Source organism: Scleropages formosus, chromosome 20 (genome assembly GCF_900964775.1).
Source record: "Scleropages formosus chromosome 20, fSclFor1.1, whole genome shotgun sequence".
NCBI lineage: Eukaryota > Metazoa > Chordata > Actinopteri > Osteoglossiformes > Osteoglossidae > Scleropages > Scleropages formosus.
Genome location: NC_041825.1, coordinates 1,281,346 through 1,309,246, shown reverse-complemented (window position 1 = coordinate 1,309,246; position 27,901 = coordinate 1,281,346). Strand labels below are relative to the sequence as shown.

The 27,901-nt window shown below is 54.6% G+C and overlaps 2 protein-coding genes across 5 annotated transcripts; one reads left to right on the top strand and one right to left on the bottom strand.

Moving 5' to 3' along the window:
• Window positions 1-252: 252 nt before the first annotated feature.
• Window positions 253-6,991, bottom strand: acbd4 (acyl-CoA binding domain containing 4). Of its 4 annotated transcripts, none has more exons than XM_029246739.1 (11): window positions 6,930-6,991; window positions 5,967-6,165; window positions 4,447-4,567; window positions 4,283-4,367; window positions 4,065-4,185; window positions 3,328-3,465; window positions 3,108-3,226; window positions 2,681-2,780; window positions 2,351-2,574; window positions 859-921; window positions 253-768 (listed from the first exon to the last, which is right to left on the bottom strand). In XM_029246739.1, exons 2-11 carry the CDS (start codon window positions 6,097-6,099, stop codon window positions 628-630), a joined length of 1,245 nt encoding a protein of 414 aa, XP_029102572.1. In that variant the 5' UTR covers window positions 6,100-6,165; window positions 6,930-6,991; the 3' UTR covers window positions 253-627. The 4 variants fall into 4 exon arrangements, with proteins under 4 accessions (XP_029102572.1, XP_029102571.1, XP_029102573.1 ...); XM_029246738.1 differs by lacking the exon at window positions 6,930-6,991 and adding an exon at window positions 6,282-6,917; XM_029246740.1 differs by lacking the exon at window positions 6,930-6,991 and adding an exon at window positions 6,282-6,917 and having other exon boundaries at window positions 2,351-2,553.
• Window positions 4,574-27,745, top strand: LOC108919945 (1-phosphatidylinositol 4,5-bisphosphate phosphodiesterase delta-3-A-like). Its single transcript, XM_029246742.1, has 16 exons — window positions 4,574-5,347; window positions 9,779-9,951; window positions 17,795-17,962; window positions 19,885-20,113; window positions 20,538-20,667; window positions 21,226-21,451; window positions 22,048-22,249; window positions 22,424-22,568; window positions 23,238-23,390; window positions 24,606-24,746; window positions 25,173-25,326; window positions 25,537-25,653; window positions 25,997-26,175; window positions 26,567-26,702; window positions 26,873-27,022; window positions 27,141-27,745. The coding sequence occupies exons 1-16, from the start codon at window positions 5,211-5,213 to the stop codon at window positions 27,263-27,265; spliced, it is 2,565 nt and encodes an 854-aa protein (XP_029102575.1). The 5' UTR covers window positions 4,574-5,210; the 3' UTR covers window positions 27,266-27,745.
• Window positions 27,746-27,901: the final 156 nt, after the last annotated feature.

Below are 27,901 nucleotides of genomic sequence, written 5' to 3'. Positions count from 1 at the left end.
CCTGATAGCTGTTACTTTCTCATCTGCTTCTGGTTTCACTCGATCCCACCAATATCCTACATTCAAAGTGATCAGTCTTAGTACCTGAAGTGGTACTTTACCCATCCTGACCATTCGAGAATATTTGGCGTCATACGTTGTCAGCTAAATGCACCGACGCAATACTGAAAATGTTAAATACCGCTAGCTTTAAAACAAATTAACGTTGATAATACACGTATTGCTGGAAAAAATGACGGAAACATGGAAACGTAAATGCAAATCCAGCACTATATTGATACCGCAAGGCATTTTCACTATGTTGTCAATATTAGACTCAACCAATCCTCTGTAAAGCGTACCCAAATATCATTAAACATTTTTTGCATAAAACCTCTTTACCAATTAAAAAATAAGCTTTGAAGTTTCTGTCCGAATCCACTGTACGTATGGCCATAAAACGGATGAAACATTAAAGCGGGTTTCCGGTTTTCCACTTCATACGATTATCCCTAGGATACGGTAAAGAGAACTGTATAAGTTTGATTCGGGGACAACGAGGGTTTAGCCACAGAACTGCACGAGCGCGGCGGTTCCTCCGCATCACAGGCATCGGGATCCGAAGTCGCGAGCGTGACTCGTGCCGCTTCATCGCCGTCCTCGCGGGCCAAGGCTGGACTCGCGGCGATGCCGTCGCAAGAGCGACGCAAGCGCGTGGGCCGCGAAGGGCCACAGCAGCAGGAGGAGCGCCGCGCGGCCCGAGGCGTCGAGCGGCCACCGCCGGCTCTCCTGCGAAAGCCACACACGATATGTAAGACCGCTTCGTCACGCGTGCCGGAAGAGGCCCCTACTCGTGTCGCAGATGCCGAATGCACGCACCTGCTGCGTCTCGGAAGAAGGAGCCGCCGGATGACCCGTGGACCTCCGGTCCAAGCCCCGAGCCTAAAACAAAGGGGTAAACGCTCAGTTCGAGTCGCTTTCAGCGAGCGGCTGCGCGCCGGGGTCCGGTCCGAGCCGCTCGGCAGAGAGCCGGAACAGCGAAAGCCGGGCGGCGTTTCGGGACCGGGCCGGATGCGAACGCGCTGGCGCTCCGCGTTATTCGTTTTCCGATGCGAACATCTTCCAGTTCGTTTTCTTCACCTTTTTGTATTTAATATATGCCGTGGGGTAAAAACGACCAGAGCAGGTGCGGGCGGGAGCCGCGTAACCCGGCCGCTGGGGTTCGTGACATTTATTCGTTTAGCAGACACGCATCTCCAGGGCAGCATACAACTCAAGAGTAAATGAAAGTAAACTTTGTCAACGGTCAGTGATTTGAAAAACCATGTTTTTGGGGCCACGCGTTACTGGAACGGCTGTAAAGAGAAGCGATGAGCTCCTCGCCTGCTCCGTGTTACATCTGATGAGCAAACCGAGTAATGGAGCAACTCTCGGTCCCAATTAAGTCTCGAGTTTGGAAGTAGGGGACCCGCTACGCAACGGGTGTCTTTGGGGGAGAGTGTCATGGATTTTGTTTGTTTAAATTATCACAGTGGTGTCTGAGATCTAGACAGAAGCTACCAAGCAAGTAAAGAGTTGTGTGTCTAATATGGTTCCCACCCCCATTACTAACTGAAAGCAATCAGATGATAACAAACGCTGCACATTTCTGGGATGATGAATCGGTCTTAAACTTGTCACCGCTTTCATTACGAGCGAAAGCTGCAAAGTTTCATTCCTTTCAAACCTTCAAAACCTCAAATGCTTTTTAACACGTTCTCCTTACGCTCTTCTCCGGTACACTTCTACGACTCCCGACGCGCAGGAGGAACGCAGCCGTCTCGCAAATAAAAAGCATAACAGGATGTAGCGGATATAGCTTTTTCTATTTTCTCCTTTCAGTCATTTTAAAGGAGACTTTAGTTTTGCTTCAAGTTGATAAAATATCTGTCCCATGTTTCCGGTGTAGACACCCTGCACTACGAGTGATTTGTGAAAATAAGCCTTACGCTGGCTTTTTAACTCATAGCTTTACCTGATAATTTTTACAGAATCGAACCTGCGGGGGGGAATAAAATGAGAGGATTAAACTATTACTAAGCTTTTTTTGTGATGGGAGGGTTTGGACCCAAGAACAGAATTCAGGTCTCAACCCAATTGAGGCCCAAGTGTACATCCCCTGGGCAAAGTCTTTTTTTTTTTGTATAAATCTGGAGGTATTTTTCTCCCTTTCGTGACTTGCGATGCTTGTTGTAATGAAGGTGAAATAAAACCTGAGGAAGAGAGAAGTACACTGTACCGAACCCTGCTCGACAAAATGCACCTGTACGGAAAGCGGAGGAGCAGATTGTGTGTGTGCGCGCGTGTGGTGGGAACCAAGCGCAGGGCTTACCTGTGCGGCAGCCATCCGTTCCACAGCCTCCAGGCGCTCCATCACGCCGAACATGTCTTCCCTCAGCTGCCGCAGGGTGGAAACGATCTGCCGCTGCATCTGCGCCTCCCGCTGCCTCGCCGCGCTGCCTTCCCGCTCGTCTCCACCGCCGTCCCCCGAGGCGCCCTCGCGGGCACGGCGTCCGCCTCCCCGCGGCCCGCCACCTGGACACACGGCCCTTCGGTCTGCACCGCCCGTTCGACGCTTTATGAACGACGGCAGGTATTTGTCTGCTTCACGGGCTTCGTTTACATTATTAATTTTTCGCCAAAGCGTAAGGGATGGGCTCACGTGTTTCTTCCCTCTGTCCGCGCCGTGCCTCTAGTCCAAATCCCCGGCCTCTCGGCGGCGGAGCCCGTTCCTCTCCCGCCCCAGCTCCGACTCGAGCAGCCTGGGAGATGGCAGCACCGCGTTTTACCGGTTCGCTCCGCTACTCCGAGCCCTCGTGTCTTCTGCCAAAAGCGTCCGACCGAGAGACGACGCTCCGCAGACGCGCACGTGGGAAACCGCCGCTACGACTGACGCGTTTGCCAAGTCGCCTAAATTGCGCTCGATATCTTAAACACGGCAACGGAGTTTTCATTTCGCGCTTGCTCGAAAGCCACGCGTTCCTCACGTACCGCTCTTTATCGCTCAAACATTCCTAATTGTACGGATCAGGAGGGAACGACAAGCTGAGGTTTACCACGTTCGTCGCCGTTTGCTCACGGGACTCTACCTTTCGATCCAGCCGCTCCAACGAATCGCAGAAGACCTCGCTTTCCGAGTCGCTCGTTCCCACCGAGCCTTGAGGAGGAGCAGGTTCTACCGCGGAAAAAGTCGCCGTCGCTGCGGAGCCTACGGACATGGGCACCTTGTAAGTATCGACGCATTTTGCGAATTCCAGCAGGTAGCGGCGTTCCGGTATCATTACAGGGACCGGCTGTCACCACGTTCACCTCGAAGGCCGCCGGACGGCCCGGAACCGACGTCCGGTCCGCACGCGGACTCTTTGGCCGCCTGCTCCGGGTCTCTTTCCATTTTCTCTTGCGAGTCCCCTTGTGCTGGACTGGCAGTCTGGACACCTGCTTCCAGCTCTAGTTCAGGTCACAAAGAGACATTTGACACCAGTCCAAACACACTCATGCCCCATTATCCATATATGCCAGTATTTCCTGAATTTGTTCTTTTCATACAGATGGTGTTCAGTGCAGATTTTGATAAAACGCAAAGCGTGAAACGTCTTTGTCTTTCAGCATTTTTCAAGCACTTTACCGCCTCGAGCTTTAGCTCCGAACTATGAGCAACTCTTACGCTGCGTGTTTTTCCAACTTTCCTCAGTTCTTGAAACTTTTTTCATTGACAAAACGTGCACGAATAAAACATTAGAATAGAGCGCTGATCCATGAGCGAGCGAGCGCACACGTACACACTCGCGCGACTCCCTGCAGCGCAGGCGAAAGCCAGTCTGAAACAGAGCATCGGTACGCACCGCCCATCAGACAGCGCGTTTCACGCTGCCGCTTGATGTAATTAAGTAGTTTCAACTCTCACGGACTGGGCGGCTCTAGCAGAACCGTATAACCGAAGCTTTGGTACGGATAAAGAAAAACAGCGTTAAAATTCACGGTCCCGATAAATTAGTTAAAGATTAAACCAAAATACGGATCGGTCTGTCCGCAGCTTCCGCGCTCACCTGCCCTGAGACTGAGCAGCGCCTCCGGCGGCCGAGGCATGTCGTGGATGACGAGGTAAAGGGGCTCGAAGTAGTGAAACAGGGATGCGGTCTTCTTGTTCACCGGCACGGAGTCGATCACCTGAGTTGCGACAGAGCACGCGCGGGGTCACCGTGGCACAGAGAGGGAAATTTGAGCGCGTCCGCCGTCCCGCCGTCCCACGGCCGTCGTCCAGTACCTCCTGTGCCACTTTCTTCATCTCTTCTACGTACTCCGTCATGGCATCCTCGCCGCTCATTTCCCCCAGACGACTCCAAGCATCCCTGAAAGTGACACGAGAGAGACTGCAGCGCCAGCGAGGCTATAACCCGCAAGACCCCTTACGACGCCGACGCGGCTCACCACTTGTAGCGGCCCACGGGGTCCCAGAATCCAGGGCGCGAGCTCCTGCAGGGACCGAACACCGCCTGCTTGTAGAGGCCGTAGAAGCGCAGCATGACCTCGTACGAGGGTCTGTAAGAACCTGAGGACGGATGGCGGAAGACAGATTCGAGAGAACCCGCAGACGCCGAGAGGCGGAACAAAACCTACCGCTACAATTCGGAAGAAAAGGCCGTCGGCGGATTTTCTTCGGACGGCGAGCGCCACGCGAGAAGAAGCGTACGGTAGGTGTCGCTCTATTACTAATTTCTCCGCAGAATACGTGGGCCAAGTAGTCCAAGAGAAGGGCCTCACTAAAAACAAAGCAGTTGCAACAATGGAAGCCAAACAACTTATCGCCGTGGAACTTCGTAATATTTCTAGCCGCCGCTCTCATGAGTTTTGCCTTATTGTAAGCGTGTGGCCTCATGCAGTCCCCTTATAACCACACCGTAATGCTGCTGTGTTTTTTTTTTTTGTGTGTCCTCCATGCGATTACTGTGTTTACGATAGTAACGGTTGTGGGCAATCGTTACTGTATTTAAGAGCGCTTATGCTTAATAGCATTAACTGCCTTATGTAAGGACTTAAAATGCGCTGTCAAAAACACTGGGGCGGAAAAGGTCGACATTTTCCTAAATGGCCACGCTGACGTAAAACGCTAATTCTTCCTCTTTCGTGAACCGATATTCTGCTCTCCTACGATCGGCCACCCTCAGCTGTGCCCCGGGGCTCCTTGACCTGCGATGGGTGGAATACGGAGGAGAGGCGGAGGAGAGGGTGACCCGGGGGCTCCTACAGCCGAAGATGCGCGCGAAGGGGGCCCCCCCATCACGCCTTCCTCGAGGCCCTTCGAACCCCTCTCTGGGCTGTGCTCATCGAGGTGTGTACTTTGTGTCCACGCCAACACCGTGCCTTTCGTTCAGTCGCACAGGCTTCTAAATTATAAGTGTTTGTGTTCGATTCACATGAAGTCCGTAGCCTCAAAATCATGTTTTTTTTTTTTTTTTTTTTTACATTATTTTCCATTCATTCATTTAGGAGACGCTTTTGTCCAAAGTGCCGTACATCTCGGCAAAAGTACAATTTATGCATTACACTGAGCGAGAGAAGGAGGCATAAGTTGCAGACATAAAAGTCTCAAGGAAACCTAGTTTGTTACATACCACTTTTTTTGCACCGAGGTTCATCGATCAAGTAGGTGCATAAGTCATAAATCCTGATACCCACACCAATTTTTTTTAAATAAAAGATACACAATTACTCATTGTGGCAAATACAATGAATGCCAGAGTAGTGGCTGAATAAAGGCTGTTTGTGCACTATGTCACAGTAAATGAAGGTACTGCATGGTAGTCACTAAATTGCGCTCAGTTGCCATTACAACACTGCCACGCAGCGGCCGGTCTTAGAATAACACACAGCGGACGCATACTGCGCATGTGCGAAGTGTCCAAGCTCTTGAAAATCTAAGGCCCGTCGGCAGAGGCCACGCCCCTCACCGTTCTTGGGCAGGCTCTGTATGACGTCGACGGCGGCCCGGAAGCGCCTCCGACACTCCTCCTCCGGCTGCGTCATGGCGGCGGCGACGGTGAACGAGGGCCGAGCTCGCAGGGTTCGGGAGTCCGGTGGCATTCAGGCGAGCCTGCACGGCGAGAGCGGATCCCGGTTGCACTCGCCGGCCGCCGAGGAGTCTTCAACCTGCGGGGCACAAGTGAAGCCGCTTGAGTTCACTCGCGGAGGTCCCAGTTGGGCAAGAAGTTCGCAGAGCGGGCTGTGGATTATTTGGTGACAGTTACTTGTAAATACATTCACACCTAATTTTTTCCGAAGAGCTGCGCGCTGTTCTTACGAGCCGCTCCAGTCCTTCTTCCACACAAAATTCCAAAGTCCATTAAACCCTCTGCTCTCTGAACCAGTTTCCCGAACGTCACGTGATAAATGTCCAGGGGCGGGATGCTGTCCGTTCCACCAATCGCGGCGTCGAGCTCAACTCTCTCTGGCCAATCAACGAGTGCTTTTCGGCGCTCCACTACGTCCTTTTTTATCGTTGCGTTGCGACAGGGAATGTGGAGCAGAGTAACATTGGAACTTGATTTCGGGCACAAGTCAAAGGGCAGCATTTGTGAGAAATATCAGTCCGAAGAAACATGAACTTATGAGTTGTTATTCAGCTCAGGCTTTATGGGACATTTAATAAAATTCATCATTAACATCCTTCCTGCGCAGGGATGAATGAACAGGTTGTATAAATAGGTCTTTTAAAGTAAAACTTCTGCAGCTGCGAGCACTGGACTGGTGTTCCCTGCTGGTGTGTTACAGGCCTTCTGCACAACATTCCCACGCAGCACAGCAGAGTATAGAGTAGGGCGCCTGCAGAAAATAAACCAAAACAAACGGCTGCAAGGACCAAATACCACGTGTCCAAGACACGAGTGGCAGGAGTGAAATGCATGCCGACCCACCTCTTCCCAACAGTCTTCTTCTTGTTCTGCGTGCAAGAAAGTGGTTCGAATCCCTGCTCCTGCTGTAGTACCCTTGAGCAAGGTACTCATCTTGAATTGCTCCAGTAAACACAACCCAGCTGTATAAGTTGGAAATTATCGAGAAGATTGGTGGTCTTCGTAGCTCGGGTTGTTGACTGAGGTGTTCAAGAATTAATAGGGAGTGTGATCAGCCTCAGCCGTGGCTGCTTTGGCCCGTTCTCCGCGGCCTCCCCGGTCCACCTCGGCGTGCTGCAAACTCCCAACTGAAAATCGAGGGAGAAAAAAACTTCTGGGGGTCCAAGGGCCAGTGGCAGCTCAGCACGGTACATCTCGTACGCGGGTTTGTTTAAATCAGTCCCAACACTATAACAAGTACAGCTTATGGGTTCAGCTGAAACGAAATCGAAATCACTTTATTGTTACTTCACCATCAACACGAGTGTACAGGTGCTGAAAATCCTTGGTGCAAACATACACGCATACCTGTACGTAGTAGAGCGATAAAGTGCAGTACGTGGGAGGTAGAGTGGGCTGCGCATGTGGTGGCGTTATTAAGACTTCGACAGTCTGATGACCTGTAAGAAGAAGCTGTCCCGCAACCTGCCGGTGCGGGATCCGAGGCTGCGATACCGTCTGCCCGATGGTAGCGGCGAGCGCGATCCGTGGCTCGGGTGGCTGGAGTCTCCGATGATCCTCCGTGCTTTCCTCACACGCCGCCTGGCGTAGGTGTCCCGGAGGGAGGGAAGCTCAACTCTGACCTCTGTCAGACTCTGTCCGCACCACTCTCCGCAGAGCTTTATGGTTGGAAGGCGGTGCTGTTCCTATACCGGGCGGTGATGCAGCCAGTCAGGATGCTCTCGACGGTGCAGGTGTAGAATGATCTGAAGATGTGGGGCTCATACCAAACTTGCTCAGCTCTCTGAGAAAGAAGAGGTGCTGGTGAGCTTTCTTCACCACTTCCTCAGTGTGAGTGGACCATGTGAGGTCCTCAGTGATACGGACACCGGGGAACTGGAAGCTGTTGACCCGCTCCACTGGGGTCCTGTCTGGTGACCGAGGTGAGCTACCTGTCCTGTCTCCTAAAGTCCGCTACAAGCTCCTTGGTCTTTTCGACATTGAGCGAGAGGTTGTTTTCCTGGCACCGGTGTGTCAGAGTGCGCACCTCTTCTCTGTAGGCCATCTCATGGTTGTCGGTGATCAGACCTACCGCCATTGTGTCATCCGCAAATTGGACGATGACGTTGGATCTGTGTGCGGCCACGCAGTCGTATGTGTATAAGGAGTACAGGACAGGGCGGTCCAACTTTCAAATACACTGCACCGCTGGAGTTATGGCATGACTTATGGCTCCGGAATGAGGGATAGCATGACCTGGACCGTGGTTTCTTTAGTTAACTTTGGTCCGTACTTTGCGTAAAGGAATACTGTAATCCACACATTAAAAAGAAGGGAAAAAAAACAGCAACACCATGAGCAGATCACATGTCTGCAGTAGTCAGCGTTTTACAGACCTGAAGAACATTTTATGTGGAAGAAGCTTTTGCTTATTATCTGCGCATCACACAGGTCAAGATTACATACTGAAACGGGCAAACCTCTACCTGAGAGCTGAAAGAATGAGTTTTCTCCAAGGCTTTATTGACCTTGATGGGTTTTCAGAGGAGACACAATAACGATACATTAACAAGACTGAGGAGCCACTTTTACTGCCAGCAGCTGGGTTACATCACGTGGAGAGAGCTGATCCCATCTTCCTGAGCCTCTGCGCTAGAAACGGTCTTTTCCGCTCCGCGTCGTGGGCCTCGAACCCAGAGCGTGAAGGTGTCGGCCGGCCCGCGCTGAAGGTCGCGCGCCCTTCGTGCGATCCCTCCCGCGGCCGCTGGGGGCAGCAAGTGACCGACCGCGTAAGAACCAGCCCTTCGTCGTCCCCGTGTTGGCGTCAGCACGTGCGCGCGGCCCCTCGCCTTTGATCTCTGTGGGTGAGCGACACAGGAGCGGCGCGTTTATGGGTCGGGAGTCCGGCGGGTTACCGACCTTCTCGTGCCACAGGGTTCCGTGCGCCGCGCGGCTCTGCAAGGAGGGCGCGTGCGTGGCGCGTTCCGTTCGGCTCAGTGCAGTCGAGTCCCCCCCCCCCACCCCCAGCGCCCCTTAGCTTAATGTAACCCTTTCTTCCCTCCCCTTTGTTTGTTGTTGTGACTTTGCGCCGCTTTTTTACGTTTACATTTATTCTTTCAGGAGAGTCTTTTCTCCAAAGCGACGTACATCTCAGAAAATACAGTATGATCAAAATAAAATAACAATGAATAAAGAAATACATAGATTCATAATAAAAGAGAAAATACAATTAATATACTCAGTCCCAGCTGCGGCTTTTTTTGTCCTTCGCGGAGCCCCGCGCGTGCAGACGTTTCAAAATATTTCCCAGAACTCCAGTGCACGAGCACGTGCGCGTGTCAGCAGTTTAAGATTCGCGAAAGGATTAATGACATGATGTGTGTGCGCGTGTGCGTGTGTGTGGAAGGGCTCGGTGGGTGGGGTGAGACAGTCAGCCTGGAGTTTGCGGTCCAGCCCAGCTGCGTGTCCGACTCTTCTCCCATTGCTCCTCGTGACATCCCCGTCATCATCATCATCATCATCATCATCCTCATCATCGTTCGTTGTCGCCGCGATCGTGGGTGGCTCTCCTCACCCCCCCACCCCCAACACACACACACACACACACACACACCCCGCCTTGCATTACTGTGTGTGTGTGTGAGAGAGACCGCGCCGGCGGAGAAGAAGGAGAGGAGAACAACAACTTAGCAGCTCGTGCTGTGCTGATCCAGACGAGAAGAGGAGGAGGAGGAGGAGGAAGGGAGCCTCGAGGACAACATGCAGAGCTGCACAAAGAAGAATGAGAGAAAGAGCGCGGAGGATCCGGGAAAAGCGGAGCGGACGAGGAGCGACACCGCCGGACTCGTCGTAGCGCCGCCGCCGCCGGAGCCGCTCAGGAGTTTAGGTGAGAACCGCCGGTCACTAGTAGTAGTGTGTTCACTCGGAGTCTTACCCCGGCCTATTTACCCCTATTTACTCCTCTCCTCTGTCCCCTTGCCGTGACCTCCTCCACCTTCTGGAGGGAAGGAGAGCGGCACGAGATGCGCTGGACTCGCCGACCGTGCGGGTGACCAGGTGTCCCGGCCGCGGACCCTTAACCACATGCTCGTGGACTTCTCGTGCCTCCTGACTGCGAGCAGCGCGACGAACCCGCTATAGACCCTCGGCCTGAGGCTCGGCCGCGGTCGTGGGACACGGTCCGCGGTCCACGGTCCGCGGCGCTCCTCTCTACACGGTTCTGCTGCGCACCTTCTCCGCTTCCCTTCCCTTCCCTTTCCTTCCCTCCCTGGTTTTGCCCACATCATCCCCAGTTCTTCTCCTGTATTTCTCAGTTCTTACCTACTTCTTCTCCTCATTAGGGCCGTTTCCCATTTTTACACCCTAAAAAACATCTGTATTTGAAGAACAGTAGGGTTTGTGAAGGACAAATACTTCATAATTTGTCTTTCGTTGATTCCGTCATGTTCTTGGCAGTAGTATAATCAATGAGGGAATAAAGTGCTCCTGTAGCTCCGTTCTCCAGGAAGGTGTTTCTGGCCAAGGTGTCGATGTTGGAGAAGGTATTGAACCCGTTTAGTTTCCTCTTGTAGCCTCATATAAAACTGACCTGGAATTGGGAGGGATGACAGGCGGGACACCTGGAGCCTTAATGAGTCCTACTGGGGTATTTTTGCTCCTTTTGAAAAATATTTTCGAATTTCTCTGGCTGTTCTGGGCACTTTGACATATTTATTGTGGGAATGTGATAAGATACAAGTCTGCTGGACTCGGGTTCACGCGACCATTCGAAACATCTTTGACAGAAAGTGTGATTTCTCTCCATCTGTTGTTAAATCACAACCCAAATTCCCTTCTCGACGATGTCACGATGTTCGTCGGCTGCTTACTCTAACGCACCTGGCAAAGAAATGAGTTTCCTTCTGTAAATAATGACTGAAGTATTTAAGTTTCTCCAGCTTGGAAAACCAAAGTTTGATCTGCATGACAGCTCTGAGTTCTGGAGTGTGTGGAGCACCTTCTGGAACTTACTAGACAGTGTTTCATGGTCACACTTGTGAAATGTTGTAACCCTTGAACGCGTGGACTTCTCTGCAGTTTCTCTCTCCGTGTAGCTGTCACCCTGCGCTCTTCATAAACTACAGTTTTATGTCGAGTGAGAATGAGCTCTTTAAAGTTATTCAAGTTCAATATAATGTCCCCCACTGTCCAAATTCCATTAACAACATATATGCAGCCCCCCATTATTTGAAGAAAAAAAAAAAAGCAGCAGATTATTCATTGGTTTGTGAGATACAAAACCTACAAGTGAAAATGATGAGCTAAGTGTTGACGAAAAGTCTCTTTCCACATGTGAGCTGCATGAGACCAGGACAAGTGGACTCGTTCACAATGAGTGCAGGACAGTGAGACGGCGACTCCAGGGATCAGTGAAACTGGGCACTAGCTGCTCTTCACGGTCAAGGTCCCCTTCTTGTTTCGCAAATCATGCTTCAGTCTAATCACTTTCAAAGCCTCTTGGTTCACTGTGATTCTTGTTAAGGTGTGGGGTCTCCGATACCATGTCTGCACGAGTACTGCGAGTGCTGTGAGTATGTGAGTACTGCAAATTCTGTGAGTATGTGAGTACTGCGAGTGCTGTGAGTACTGCGGTCACGTCGCCCTTTTGATCACCAGGAGGACAGTACTGGAACCCTGCTGTCCCCGTGAAAGAGAATCAAAGCGTTGCACTTGGTCGTTTGGGCGATGTGAGCAAGTCCTATTGGGTGGTAAGACTGTGGGTAAAAATGAGGGTAAATAGTGCAGTACGCCACCGAGTACATCAGTTTGAGGGGACGGCGTCCACATCGGTCGGTTGGTTGACGGAGGCCGAAGTGCATGAGAGGATCAAAGTGCTGTGAGTCTTCAGAGTGAACCTGCCGGCTGGAGATCATCCTCATCATCCTCATCATCCTCTTCCTCGGCATTCAGCCAGTGCTGAGGGGAGGTGAGAGGACGGGGAGGACAGCATGTGGCGCGGGACACGTGCGAAGGAATCTTGCACCAGGACTGTAGCTGGACACCTGCTAAGGAGGCGCTCTCTGAGCTGTACGGGGCTGTTAGCGAACTGCAGAAAACACACGACACGCACACACAGAGTGTTTATCGTTGCTGGCAATTATCGGTGCTCCCTAAACGCCATCTGCATGTGGACTTTGCGGGAAGGAACGGATCTTGCTTACATAAACGTCCCCGGGGCGAACCGGGGGTAGTCCCGCTCCCACCACCACCTCGGCTGTACGGACCACGTGTCTGTTATTCTGTTCCCAGCGTACAAGCCGCTCGCCAGACGCGCTAAACCGGTTCTGAAGCAGTTGAAAACTGACCGGCAGGAGCCATCTCTGCTCTTCGGCACTGTTTTGGACACACTGGCCGGCACGTGTTCGGGGAGGCTGCGGCCGATGGCCCCAACCAGAAAGCGTACGAGACGGCGGAGGTTGCCACGCTCGGTTTGAGGCGCGGAATGACGTGGCGACGAGGAAGACCGCCCCTCCTCCCAACGACCAGGTGCTGTGTCTAACCACGGCCGACGTGAGGAAAACTCTGCGCGGAGTCAGCCCGCGGAAGGCTGCCGGACCAGACGACATTCGTGGCAGAGCGTTCAGAGGATGTGCGGAGCAGCCGGCACCCGTTCTCACCGACGTCTTCGCCATCTCCCTGAGCCGCGCCGTCGTTCCAACGTGCTTCAAGGCCACCGGCATCGTCCCCGTGCCGAAGAAGTCTTCAGCGTCCTGCCTCAACGAGTAGCGACCCTGCTGCCCCCGTCACCGGACCCCCCGCAGTGACTCAGCATTCAATACAGTCACCCCCGAACACCTCCCTCTGCAACTGGATCCTGCACTTCCTGACTGGGAGACGTCAGTTAGTCCAGATCGGGAGCAGCATCTCCAACACCACCACACTGAGCACCGGGGCCCCCGGGGCTGTGCGCTCAGTCCACTGCTGTTCGCTCTGCTAACTCACGACTGTGTAACTGTCACGTCCACGCCCACAACACAAGCAACAACACCTGACTCCGCACTAGCTCACGAGTAATCGCTCGCCCTGTGAAGACCCTCTTCAGCTCCCGTACCGTTGCGGAATCTCGTTCGGGACAACCGCCTTTCCTCGTGTTACAACACTCTTGCTCTGTCCACGATCTCCGGTTTTTTTTGACTCCTTGCTTCGTTCTTCGACCACGTCCATGGATCCTCGTTCCTGTGCTGTTCGCCGATCGACCGACCCTTCGCCTCTCCCTGGTTTTGAGACCTTGCCTCTTCCCTCAACTTCCGACGAACAACGCCGCACTTGGGTTCGGCTGTCCCGGCTCCCTGTGTTCCGCGTGACGGTAGCAACGCTCAGCTCGAACCGCATCATCCGGTTCGCCGACGACACGACTGTGGGGGGTCTCATCGGCGAGAACGACGAGTCGGCATACAGAAGGAGGTGCAGCGGCTAACGGGCCGGTGCAGAGCCAACAACCTGTCCCTGAATGTGGACAAAACAAAGAGATGGTTGTTGACTCCAGGAGAGCACGGAACCACCGCTCGCTGCTGAACATCGACGGCTCCTCCGTGGAGATCGTCAAGAGCACCAAATCCCTTGGTGTTCACCTGGCGGAGAACCTCACCTGGTCCTTCAACTCCGACTCCAGAGCCAAGAAAGCCTAGCAGCGTCTCTACTTTCTGCCGAGGTTGAGGAAAGCCCTTCTCCTACAACCCCATCCTCACCACGTTCTACAGAGGGACTATCGAGAGCATTCTGTGGAGCTGCATCGCTGCCTGGTTTGGAAAACGCACCTTTTCGGATCGCAAGACCCTGCAGCGGAGAGTGAGGACGGCTGAGAAGATCATCGGGGTCTCTCTTCCATCCATCTCGGGACAGCGCCCTTGGATTGGCAAACTTGGTGGTCCCTATCTTCAAGAAAGGGGACCGGAGAGTGCGTGCAAGCTATCGGGGTATCGCACTTCTCAGCCTCCCTGGGAAAGTCTACTTCGGGGTGCTGGAGAGGAGGCTCCGGTCGACAGTTGAACCTCGGATTGAAGAGGAACGATGCGGATTCCGTCCTGGCCGTGGAACGGTGGACTAGATTGGGCTCGTGTGAAAATGCGGTATACAGTAATTCGCCCATTTTCAGTGCTCATCTCTGAGTCCTATTTGTACCCCGGTAAGTGGGTGTTTTCCATGGAGATTATGGAAAATAATCTGTGTGCGATAAACTTCCTGGTTGGGAGAGTAAACATGTTGGCCAGATGTGTGAAAGAGCATAAAGCAGCGCAGAGGAGAGCGATAAGTGTGTTGACTGAGGAAAGGACACTGGGAGCTGGTTAAGGCAGTGGCCGCACGCACGTACACACACGTACACACACACACACACACACTGCTGTGCTCCTGTGCTTATCGAAAAATGCCTGCTAGAGAGAAGCGCCGTGTCTCATTACTCACCAGTGATGTATGTTTTCACTGGATGGTCGCTGAGAATCTCGAGAATATGTTCCGCCCTCAGCAGCACGTGTGGTTGGGGGGGCGGGGGGGGGATTATCCAGCTCGGCACACGTGCAAAACTGGGTCACGCTGAGCCGGTGGCGGAGAGCGTGGCACCGTGATTTACCGTGCTTTTGCTGGCGAGAGCGGATGCTCGCGTGCGCGGGGCCCCCGGGGGGGGGGTCGTCCCGTCGGCAGGAAATGCACACTGCGAAGGTACCGACCCTCCGCCTGCACGGCGAGTCTGCGGCCTGGCGAACGTAGGCGTCGCCGTAACACCTCGCGGTCCGTCCGTTGTCGGACGTCCGGCGGACGAGAAGGAACACGTTGCCTAAGATCCGCGGACGGCGAGGGCCGGACGTACGGTCGCGGCGCAGAAACGCAGCGACGCCTCGAACCCTTTTCCAGGGTCTAAATTCCTCCGTGCCGCTTACGATGCCGCTGTTTTCTGCAGTACCTACACTTTTGGTGCTAATGGGAAATGAGAAGCCCTAAAAAAGCACGTTCGGCAAAGCTCTGCTCCGAAGAGCCGCCCGAAGTCTTTCTTGCCAGCAGCGAATGGGTTCTGCGCCGAGTCTCTTACTGTCCTTAAGTGTCTGCACCGCTTTCCCTTCTTTTCTTTTCTTTTCTTTTCTTTTCTTTTCTTTTCTTTCTGTGCTCACTGTTACGATACACGTTGCCTAAATGCCATTATTCACCGGCTGTGTGACGTCTGCTGTCGCTGTGCTCGTGTCGGAGGGATGTTTCCTCGTCCAGCTTCATTCGGGATCAGCAAAGTTCTCGCGGTCCGTCGTCCCGGTGGGACCATGCGGTATATTTACATTTACTCACTTCTCTGGCACTTTTCTCCAAATCGACTCGCAGCGTTAACCTGCTTACACTTATTTACCCATTTATACAGTGGGGTAATTTTACTGGAGCAATTAGGGTAAATACTTTGCTCAAGGGTCCTACAGTAGTAGGATCTAGACAAACAAGGGGCTGCTGTTGTACGTCCGTAGAAAACTGTGTCATGGGGTGACACTTCAGGCGCTGAAGGATGGGCCCGGGGGTGATACCATGTGACATCTACACTGCTGGACTTTGGGTCCAAAGAGCCGGTCTATCTCGGGCCCCTTTGATGGACAGCTTTGTCCCACCAACATAAATCGCCGGAATGAAGCCGTTATTTGGACCTCCGCTCAATAGGGGGCGACGGCAAGAGCGTCCGCTTTGGGGCGGAGCTTCACTGATGCCCTGTTTCGGGTCGAGACCCACGTCTGCTTCAGCGCTTCTGCTGCTGCTCGTTGTTCTTCTGGGAGGCAAAACGAAACGGAACCGGGACGGATCTCGTAACACGGTGGCGCCCCGGCCGACGTCACCGATACGGCGAACACCGGTACTTCTGACGTTGCCGCTGGTCGACGTGCATTTTTCACTGCAAGTGGCCTAATCTGTGCGAAATTTGAGTGCGTTTTAGTCGCTCGTAACATTTCAAATCGTTCGCCATCGTCCAAAACACCGGAAATACACACCGTCTGTCTCTAGTTCGTTCACGTACGAGTGAAAACGCAGACACCGCAAATATTTCAAGCTATCGGGTCGGGCTGGACCGGGGATCTGGTAGAAAAGGACAAGGATGCGATTGGCTGAGGATAAGGGCTGCCGCGCACCGATCGGCCGGATGGGGTTTTGGCAGCCGGGCCGCTGGACGCCGTGAGGACGCAAGGCGCCGAATGAGACGGGAGCCAAACCAATCAATTAATTTGGAGGGAAAGACGTTAGCGGACTGGACCCTCTCCGGTGCCGTCATCGGGGGCGGCTGCACCGCGACCCATAGCTTCCCGTGTGCCGAGTGTCTGATAACCCGGCGGCGCCCTGATGTGAAAATGATGGTTGTTGGCACTCTTACCCTGGTACGGTGACCCCCTCGAGTCCCACCTTTGTGCCCGACAAACACGACGGTCATTTGCTTTTGCGGGACGTCCAACGTGTGTGTGTGTGTGTGTGTGTGTGTGTGTGTGTGATGCATTTGTATAGAGGAGGTACAGAGCAGGGCTCAGGAGAACCACACCGCTCCACCCAAACACCGCGACTCCTCACTCAGTGCTGGCCTGTTGAGTCCTCTGTGTGTGTGTGCGCGTGCGTGCGCTCTCAGTGTCGTATTTCTCAGAATAGTGTTACCAGCCTGCTGGTCTGCACTGCTTCTGGGGTGTTTTTTACTTGCGCCCTCCAGCCCCCTGCTCTTCGCCACGGAGTCGCTCCGCCTTGCCGTGGGCTGCTGGCGCCGACAGCGTCCGCGTCCGGGTTTCCTGCCCCTCCTGTGTTCCGCTCTGCTCCCAAATACGGTGAAGAGCCCCTCGGACAAGACTTTCTTATATTCAAGAATTCTGAGGTGTTTCCTCTCATTCGACCTTTGTGTTGATCTGCTTGTTTATGATTCCGGCGAAACTGTGTCCCCAGCTGCTGTCCAACGGTGTCCGACTCGCTTTCGCTCCAGAACTGTCTTTTTCAGGCCGCGCACACGCGCACGGTTTGCCTTGAGCCGGAAGCTCTTACTCTCGGCTCGTCTTACCGATGCAGTTCTCCACTTGGCAGTTGGAAGCTGCATTTGCTCTACACTTTGGGTGAAATGAGACTTAAACGCCGGCGCCTCCTAAACTCTCGACAGGACGGTTTGCACACGGCTACGTTTCGGAGCAGAGAAGGTGCCGGCACTTGTTTTCCCACACGTTATTTCCAGGTGTTCGCATTACATTTACATTTATTCACTTAGCAGACGCTTTTCTCCAAAGCGACTTCCAATGAACTCTAGTGTTATGAGCCCACGCACCTTATTCACCGCGGTGACTTACGCTGCAAGATACACTACTTACACTGGGTCACTCATCCATACATCAGCCAAACACACTCTCTCTCTCTCTCTCTCTCACACACACACACACACACACACACACACACACACACTATGGGGGAACCTGAACAGCATGTCTTTGCAGTGTGGGAGGAAACCAGAGCACCCAGACGAAATCTACACAGACACAGGGAGAACATGCAAACTCCACACAGGCTGAGCGGGGATCGAACCCACGTCCTCTCACACCACCCAGGCGCTGTGAGACAGCAGCGCTACTCGCTGTGCCGCCCGCTGTGCCACCGCATCCCCTCTTTGGGCCCGTCTCCGGGGCCTTCGCCCATTCTGCCGCTCGCGCTTCCCGCTGCGTGCGGTGCGCCTCTAAGCCTCGGGTTCGCTCTCCCCCCCGCCGCAGGTCTCCAGGACGACGAGGACGTGCGGCTCATGATGCACGGTTCCAGCATGCTGAAGGTGCGCTCTCCTCGCTGGCAGAAGCGGCGCCGCCTGCGCTTGCTGGAGGACGGCCTCACCGTGTGGTGCGAGTCCAGCAAGACGAGCAGGAGGGCCAAGGCACGGCAGACCTGTGAGTGGCGGCCTGTGGGGGGGGTGGTTGTGGGGGGGGGGGAGTGGAAGCAGGAGGTTTCGGAGAGAGATGGGGAGACTGGGGGGAGGAAAGAAGACACTTAGGGGGCATCGCAGATGCCCTTCAGGGGTTGTGTGGGGAGAACATGCAGACCCACAAGAAAAAGCCCTGCGGGGGTGGGTGGTTGGGGGGGGGCAGAAGAGCGCCGGCCAGGAGCCTCAGTGTCTGCAGCTCGCGCTAAATGAGAGGAGACGCGATCGGGATCGAGGAACTCCCTTCAATCACGCCACTTCCTGTGCGCCGAAAAGAGGAGAAAATCACAGAGTCGCCATGCGTGCGAAGGCGGGGCTTCGGTCAGGAGCGCGGAGCGCGGCTGTGCCGGGGGGGGCGGGCGGGGCTCTCGCCGTTACCGCCAATAACAGGGTGTGTCCCGCAGAGATGCCCATGTGGAACATCTGTCATTATGCACCGTGTGTGCGTGTTCGCTGCCGTTTCCTGAGATCAAGTTTCCCACTTTGACTCGAACCCACCGCCCCGCCCTGATGCTCCGCTGAATGGGCAAAGACTGCGTGTGTTTGCTGTACCATGGTAAACCGAAGTGTGCAAACATTCGGGACCCGATGTCCAATATTTGCTGATGGCTGTACATGGAACCCATTAACACACAGCGACTTTAATTACCAAAGTGCGTAAATATGCCGAGTGCGTGCGTGTGTGTGTGTGTGTGTGTGTGTGTGTGTGTGTGTGTGTTCCTCATGCCTTGTGGCTCTGGGCAGCAGTGGCCTCTTTTTCTCACTGTGTGCTTGAGAGAAACCCCCAGGGGTGCCGTCAGCAGGGGCTACATGTTGCAGGGGAGGATGTCAGTGAGTCCCAGATAGGAAGTAGCGGAGGACGGGAAGCAGAGGTGGACACGGGTCCAGAGCGGGCCGGAGGAACAGCGCTGCCGATGGACCTCGGGGCCTCCCGAAATCTCCTTCGCTCGTCTTCGCCGCTGCCGTTCCTCACAGCCGCACGTCTCCGTGTCCGGCGCCGCCTTGTCAGCGGCCGCGCGCGATGATTACGAACAGCGATGGTGCGTTTACCGGGGTTTTACCGCATTCTTCTGTTCTTCTCTCGTCTTTTTCACTCCGTGCAAAGCGGCGTAGAAAAAAGACTGCGAACTCTTGCGAGTTTGACGACTCGTTTATGAGAAGAACCGTCTGTTGCCGCACAGTTGTGACCAGAACCGAGGTTTCTGGAAACTTCCACCCAGCGGGCGGTTGGATCGCGCAGAGTGCGGCGCCGCTCCTATTTACCCGACAGGAACCGCGCGGGGGGCCGCGTTTGGTCGCCACGGAGACGGCCTTCCTTCGAAACGTGCAGCTTTGACACGGTGGTTCTGTTTTCCTGGTGCCAGCAAACACTGACCGCACCTTGGGAGGGGCTCCCGGCACCACTGCCAAGACTGCCACGCGTATACGCACGCACGCACGCACACACGCACGCACACACTCCAGCTCTCACTGATCAGTCTCACATTGCAAAGCTGTGCACTGGTTCCTCATGTTACGAACATTTGAGTTATAAATTTAAATATAAATTATAAATAATTGATTTGCCCACGGAGGGTGCGGTGGTGCAGCGGGTTGGACCGCATCCTGCTCTCGGGTGGGTCTGGGGTTCGAGTCCCGCTTTGGGTGCCTTGCGACGGACTGGCGTCCCGTCCCGGGTGCGTCCCCTCTCCCTCCGGCCTCTCGCCCTGTGTTACCGGGTTAGGTTCCGGCTCCCTGCGACTCTGCGTGGCGTCTGTGAGAGGAGTGGGGAAAAATACAGTAGGAAAGGAGAGTGACTGAAGCCCGTTTTAATCTGTAGAAATTGTCCCCTCTTCTCCTTCATCTCCCCTTGACCTCTGACCCCCCCCCCCCGTGCGCGTGTCCCCGCAGTCTTGGTGACGGACGTGGAGTGCGTGCGCGAGGGCTGCCAGTCGGAGGTCCTGCGCAGCCTAGGGGGCGCCGTGCCCGAGGGCCAGTGCTTCACGCTGCTGTTCAGGGGCGGCAGGAAGAGCCTGGACCTGCGCTGCTCCACCGAGGAGGAGGCCCGGCGGTGGGTCCGCGGGATCCGCACCCTCCGCGACCGACTGGATAATATGACCCAGAAGGAGAAGCTGGACAAATATCCTTTTTCGGGCCCGGGAGATGCCGTTTACGTAGCGGCGTCGCTCGAACGTCCAGCGCCGCACATCCTGGTGCGACTCGGCGCTTTAGCCTCGGTTTATTATGTATATTCATAAACAAATCGAGCGAGTTTTTCCAAGTGTTTACTGGTTCGTTATGTGGGGAATGCGTGCGCGCTCGCTCGCGTGTTGTTTATTCACTTAGCCGACACTTTTCTACGGAACGAGTTACGGCGCGAAGCCGTTTCCCCCATTTGTACGGCGGGGCAGTTTTTACCGCGTTTACTCAAGGGTGCCGCAACGGGAGCCGGGACTCGAACCGGGCTCCTCCGAGCGGAAGGCGTCGGCGCCCGCCGCCGCGCCCCCTGCCGGAGAGTTAAGCGTGTCAGTCAGCTCCGTCGCCCTTGACTTCCCTCCTCGCACCTGGATCCGAGGATACCTGCGGCGCGCCGACCTCAACCAGGACGGCAAGATGAGCTACGAGGAGGTGAAACGCCTGCTGCAGATGATCAACATCGACCTGAGCGAGCAGTACGCCCGCTGCCTCTTCAAGGTGAGAAAGGAGTTGTGCCCCTCCCCGACAGCATGGACACTGGGACACGGGGACACGGAAATGGACGTTCGGAGGGTTTTAGGAGGACGTGGCCTTGTTGTCCTTCAGTTATGACACGCGTGACCAGCGACAACAGGGACTTGCGAGGGCCGTCCCGTTTACCTTCCTATACTTATTATTATTATTTTTCAAGTTTGCTTTTGCATGAACAAAAATAACGGTACTTCGGTCAGTCCACTGAACTGTTAAATACGGTATTGCTTTTAAATGATACATTATTACTAGGGTAGTAACACAAATACTTTTTAAGTTTTACATCTCATGTCCGCTTTATATGTTTTGCAACTTTTTTTCATACTTTTGGTCATACGGTCAAGAAATTGAACCGGATTTTGGCGTTCATGGTACCGTTTGAGTGGAACTTTCCGGAAGCCTGGATTCCTGAGCTGTACGCCCCTGTGAAGAACAGCGATTGAGGAGTAAGTAAATACCGAGGGGAAAACGAAGGAATAAATGTACCCCGTATTTGTCCCTCGTCCCTCGTCCCCGCCTCCCCAGAAGTGCGACCGCTCTGCCGACGGACGCCTGGACGACGAGGAGACGGAGGAGTTCTGCCGGGAGCTGCTGCGGCGGCCCGAGCTGGACCACGTGTTCCACCAGTACTCCGCCAACGGCTGCGTTCTGTCCACCGCCGAGCTGCGCGAGTTCCTGCGGGACCAGGGAGAGGACGCTTCGCTCGTCCACGCCCAGAGCCTCATCCTCACCTACGAGCTCAACGAGTGGGGTGGGCCTCGCACCCTGTCCCTGCGGCGTCCCTCCTGACACCCTGTCCCTCAGCCGTTCTTCCGGACGCTCCGTCCCTCTGGCGTCCTTCCGGGCACCCTGTCCCTCCGGTGTCCCTTCTGACACCCTGTCCCTCCGGACACTCTGTCCCTCCACCGTCCCTCAAGACATCTTGTTATGTTTGTTATATATTCGCTCATCCACTATCGTTAACTGCTCGTCAGGACACACTTTGGACAGAACACTGGTCCATTGCAGGGTACTTATTATATTATATTATATTAAATTATGCGGTAGAGTCAGTAAGTTCTAAGACTGAACACTGTGTGTCGCCACTGTGCTTTCAAGCTGTTGTGGCACAGTGGTGTCACACGGTGGCCACTCTCAGAATTTATTGACTATGCGGTACAATTATATAATGTTATTAACAGATCTTTAAAATACGAACAGAGCCAAAGTTGACCGCTTAAGTCCAAACCGATTTGAGCCTCTCTGGGAAAATATTGAGTCGTAAACGGTGTGAAACGCATCGTCCGGGTACATCTGTGACGGCTTCCGGAGTTTCTGGCCGTCTCACCCGCGCTCTTCCCGCCGCAGCCCGGAAGAACCGGTTCATGACCCCGAACGGCTTCACCCTCTACATGCTGTCCCGCGAGAACGACGTGTTCGACCGCGAACACACGCACGTGTACCAGGACATGCAACAGCCCCTGGCGCACTACTTCATCTCCTCGTCCCACAACACCTACCTGACCAGGGACCAGGTGACCAGCGACAGTAGCACAGAGCCCTACATCAGGTGCGTGCGTGTGCCTTACCCGGTGTACGTCTGTCCTTCTCCGTGTGTCCGTGCCCTTGAGCGAGGCACTTGCCCTAAGTTGCTCCACTAAAAATACCCCGCTATATAAAGGGGTAAATCGGAGAAACGCGTCGGCGAAACGAGTAAACGTAACGCGAGGTGTGTTCGCGTCAGGGCTCTGAACCAGGGTTGCCGCTGCGTGGAGCTCGACTGCTGGGATGGCGATAACGGCGAGCCCATGATTTACCACGGGCACACGCTGACGTCCAAGGTGACCTTCCGCGAGGTCATCGAGACCATCGCCCAGTACGCCTTCAAGGTGAGTGAGTCCCGTCTCCGTGAGCGGCGCCGCTGGTTCCGCCCCCTTCGAGGAGCCGACCCGGGGATGAAGCCTCGGGAGCTCCTCGCGTTGCCCCGAAAGCCCAGGGTCCGTCCGAAGGGCTCCGTAGTGACCGGAGGGGTGCGACCGTTTGCGTGACCGCGGTCGACGACTTCCTCGTCCGGCGTCTCGGGTTCCGGGTTCTCCTCCCGCGCCGGGGAGCTTCTCGGTCGGGACCCGTCCTACACCGAGCTGAACCTCGACTGCCGACCGGAGGCGCTCAAGTCTGGAACGTCAAACTGCTCCTGAGATCAAAAAATAATTTGTCATGTTAAAAAAAACTCCGAGATCGAAGGTCTGCTGCCTCACGCTTCCCGTAAACGTGGTTCGAGGCACTTTTTGGACGTGTTGTACCTTTGCAGGTCGCGTTTCAGTGTAAACGGTTTATCTCGGTTTGGTCCCTTGACCGACTCCAGCGGTGAAAAGACGTTTATTTATTTTCCAGTAGTTCCGGTAAAAATGTGTTCGTTCATAGAGTGTTTACGTGTGTGATCTTACGTAATTCGTGTAAAAAAAAAAAAAAAAAACACCTACAAGCGACCGTGTTCTCGGCGGGAGCGCCGAGGTTCAAGTGCGACCCGGCTGAGCTGACGGCCCGATGTCCGGCAGGCCTCCTCGTTCCCGCTCATCCTCTCCCTGGAGAACCACTGCAGCGTGGAGCAGCAGACGGTGATGTCTCAGCATCTGCGCGGCATCCTGGGGGACAAACTGCTCACGAAGCCCCTCGGTGACCAGCCGCCGACCACGTTGCCTTCTCCAGAGGTGAGCCGCCGCCCGACCGTCCGACCACACGATGGTCTTCCCGAATGGCGTCTCCCGGGCTTCACCACTGATTCCCACCCCCCTCGAACCCGTTCCTCTGTCCAGCCACGTTGAACCGGGCTTTTTTGACACAGATGTCAGGACTCGCCGTGAATTGGTGCTGCAGCCTTTGGACCCAGAGGTTACAGGTTCAAATCCCACCTTTAGTTGTAATACCCTTGACCAAGGTTCTTACCCCGAGTTACTCCTGTAAAAGTGAATAAATACGTAATTACTGTAGGAAAATTACTGCTGGACGGACGTAAATATTTCTCCGAAGGAAGTCGCCTCCGAGCATGGCGTGTGTCCCTCCCCCTCGGCGGCTGGGGGCCCCGGTGCGCTCGTCACACCTGCGCTTCAGGGACCTCGCGTGACTTGCGGAGGTGTCTGCGGCAGCGTTTAGAGATGTTCGCGCCGAGTGACGCCTCCCAAAGGCCCTTGAGAAGCTCTGCTCTAAGCCGCTGTGTGGCACCGAGGAAGGGATTTGACCACCTGCCCCCCCGTCCCCCCCCGTACACATCACGTTGTCGCGTCTCTCTGATCGCTCTGTGTGTCCATATGGCCCGGTGGGGGGGCGGGTAAACTGCTCTTATCCTGAGCTGTTCGTCCTCGTGGAGGGATCCTGACTCTTTGTCGTTGTGTGAACAGTGAATATTGTGGGTTTTACACATTTACATTTATTGCTTTTAACAAATACAGCGCTGCTTCAAAGTGTTGAAGCTTGTGTCCCTTACTTTTACTGTACTTTTACCGCAAAACAGGTATGTAATAACAATGAGTGTTCCTCAGGTCTTATAATAGGTGTGTAATTATTATTATTATTATTATTATTATTATTGTTGTTTTAAGGAGCTCCTGACATAACAGGTGTGTAACGACCAGATCCATGTGTTGTTTAGAGGAAATCATGTGTGTAGTAGAAACACACAAGTAGTGTAAAGGTGTGAAAATAAGTGAAGCCCAAGTGTCGCTGGTTAGACTAGGTAGGTATGTAGAGTAAGGGGTGTAAATCATAGTCATTTACTCATTTCATATGTAACATTTAGACGTTGTAAGTTCATTCTGTCTCTTACCTTCCAGTTACTTTTGTTCATTCATTTGCTGTTTTTCTCTAAAGTGACTTGCAGTGATTTGTCCACTTATACAACTGGGCCGGCTGTGTTTTGCTCGTGGCAGGAGCTCAAGGGCCGGATCCTGGTGAAGGGGAAGAAGGAGCGAACGCTGCCCGAGAAGACGGACAGCTCCACAAGCTCCGCCTCCAGCTCCGAAGACGAGGCGTCTGAAGAGAGCAAGAAAAGAAAGAAAGAAGCCGGGAAGGTGGGTCTCTCTGGGTGTGTGTGTGTGTGTGTGTGTGAGTGTGAGAGTGTGTGTGAAGACATGCTCGTGTGTGTCCTATAAATGTCATACACATTTCCTTTAATGTTGCATTGCTGTTAATTACTTGGTCAAAATCCACAGACACGCACGCACGCACGCTGAGCCGAGCCGGAGTACCACATACTGAACTAAGAATTGTTTCATTGATCAGTCCTTTATGAGCTATCGACTCGTGTGAATGCAGTTTGTGGGGTCCTGTGACTGTCCCAACGCGGAAGAGGCTACAGGAACACACACTTCGTCGGTGCGCAGTTTTCCACACAGCGGCTACTAGCTGGGTGTGCCTAATAAAGTGGCCGGTCAGTGTATTTCCTCTGTGTGTGTGTGTGTGTGTGTGTGTGCGCGTGCGTGTGCGTGCGCGGTTAGGCTTCACCGTCCAAACTGAGCCCGGCGCTGTCGGACCTGGTCGTCTACTGCCGCAGTGTCCCCTTCCGTGGCTTCAGCCAAGCGGCTAAGAAGGCGGCCAATGAGATCTCGTCTTTCTCGGAGAGCGACGCCCTCAGACACATCAAGGAGGCCGGTAGGTGGCATGTGGTCGAGGAATTGTCCTCTCCTGTCCAAACGTGTCCTGTCCCGTTTCCTCCTATCCTGTCCAATCCTGTCCTGCCCTCTCCCGTCCTGTCTAATGCTGTCCTCTCCTGTCCTGTCCTGTCCTGTCCTGCGGTAACCCGTATTGTACGGTCGCGCACTCTGACCGACCGAAGTTGTGCGTCTCCTCCTTGACCTGCAGGGAAGTGGTTTGTTCGCCACAACAGCCGGCAGCTCAGCCGCATCTACCCCTCTGGACAGCGTCTGCAGTCGTCCAACTACAACCCGCAGGACATGTGGAACGGCGGCTGTCAGCTGGGTCAGTGCCGGGACGGACAGTCGGAGGGACACGGCTTGCGTCCCCTTTCCCTCCGATCGCTCGTCATCGTGCCGCCGCGTCGGTGCCGCGCGCGATGCGGAGGACGTCTTGCCGCTGCTTTGCGAAAAGTCTTTCGTCGAGTCACACGTCTTACTTTCGGCGCAACGCACCGAGGACAGAGGACTGACAGACCAAAGAGCTCTGCAACAACATTACACCTTCGTGTCTCTTCATGTTTGCTGTGTGTCTCATCTGTGTGTCCCACTTTGTCTCAGTGTGTGTCCTGGTATGTCTCAGTGTGTCCCAGCGAGTGTCTCAATTTGCTCGTGTCCCCATGTCGCAGTGGCGCTCAACTTCCAGACGGCAGGCGAGCAGATGGACCTCAACCAGGGTCGCTTCCTGCCCAACGGACGCTGCGGCTACATCCTGAAACCGAGCTTCATGCGTGACCCCGAGTCCGACTTCGACCCGGAGAACACGTGCGGAGGCCCTGGACACGACCCCGTGCTGCTGACCGTGCGGGTGAGCGCCGGCGTGCGTCTCGGTGACCGCCGGACCGTCGAGCACGGCGTCCTCTTTGTCCTCTTTGTCCTCGACGCACGTTTAAGAGCGGCGCCCGGTCGCTCAAGTGGTGTGTAGTTTTTCCGTTCGTAACGCGCCGTCGAGTGACACCTCAGAGCTTCAGTGCTGTGCTGCTGAGGAGAACTGAGCGCCACCTGGTGGCGACCACTGGAGGGCGACAAAGCAGCGTGTGTGTGTGTGTGTGTGTGTGTGTGTGTGTGTGTGTGTGTGTGTCTCTCCCCCCAGTGCACCAGTGTTTCCATTCCATTAACACCTGTATCACTTTAAGTGTTGATACACTTTCCTTTCGTCACATTTTTACCGCGTTGCCCGTGGCTCCTGTGCGACTCAGGTGATCTCAGCGCAGCAGCTGCCCAAAGTGGACAGAGACAAACCCCAGTCCATAGTGGACCCCATGGTGTGGGTGGAGGTGCACGGGGCGCCCATCGATAACGCCCGCGAGAAAACGCCCCACGTCGCCAACAACGGTGAGACCTTCGCGCCCCTCGGCGAGCGCTTTACCGCGTTCGCGCACCCGTGGGCAGAATGCAGAAAATCCTTTGCGTTTCCACGGTGACCTTGCACAACATGCAGCGCAATGCGTGTGCGCGTGCGTTCGAGACTCACGGCTCGGCGGGGTGCACCCTACCGTCCCCAGGCTTCAACCCCCGCTGGGACTGCACCCTCCGCTTCCAGCTGCAGGTTCCGGAACTGGCTCTGGTCCGCTTTGTCGTCGAAGACCACGACTACGCCTCCCGCAACGACTTTGTGGGCCAGTTCACGGTGCCGTTCACAAGCATGCGCACAGGTACCTGTCGCACGTGTGTGTGTGTGTGTGTGTGTGTGTGTGTGTGCGCGCGCGCGTGCGGGAGTCAGCGACCTTCCCTCAATCGTGTCCTCTGCGATCCTCCGTCGTCCGCCTGCAGGTTACCGCCACGTCCACCTGCTGAAGGCCGACGGTTCCGGTCTGTCCCCCTCGACGCTCTTTCTCCACATCAAGGCGGAGCCCAAGGGCCGGACCGCCAAGCGCGCGAGTCCGAGGCGCCCGTAGCTCCAGGGCCTCACGCGGCGCGACCCGGGTACGGGGGCGCCCCTCCCTCCAGCCGGCGCGGGAGCGCTTAGAGCGGCCGCTTCTCGACTCGGCGGTCACGGGTTCGAATCCCGCCTCCTGCTGCGTTTCCCCCCCAAAGCTGCTCCTGCTCTATTAGTGGGTGAAACAACGGCGTAACTGTGTAGCAGAGTTGAGTCGCAACCGCCACAGAAAGGGGTCGTCTTCGTTTAAAGGACGACTTGGCGGTGATGGAGAGATGCTGGAAACGCAGAGTCTGCAGTCGTCCTCACTGGGACGCGTACCGCGGTAAATCCGAAAGCGTCGCGGCGTGTTTACGGAGCCGCTTGACAGCGTGTGAACCCTGTAGGGATGGTTGTCATTCTTGTGTAAAACACTAAAATGACCTCATTTAGATCTACCCCAGCTAGTAGTGTAGTGGTTAGAGATGCTGCTTTTGGACCCGAAGGTCAGAGGTTCGAATCCCCTCCAGCTGTTGCGCAAGTTACGTACCCTAAATTACCCTGCTGTATAAATGGGTAAATAACTCAAAGTAACTTGCCGCCGTAGTTAAATCTAAGGGACACGAAGGGGTCGCACGCTTTCAAACAGAAGTGTGTTAAAAAAAAGAGAGATGTT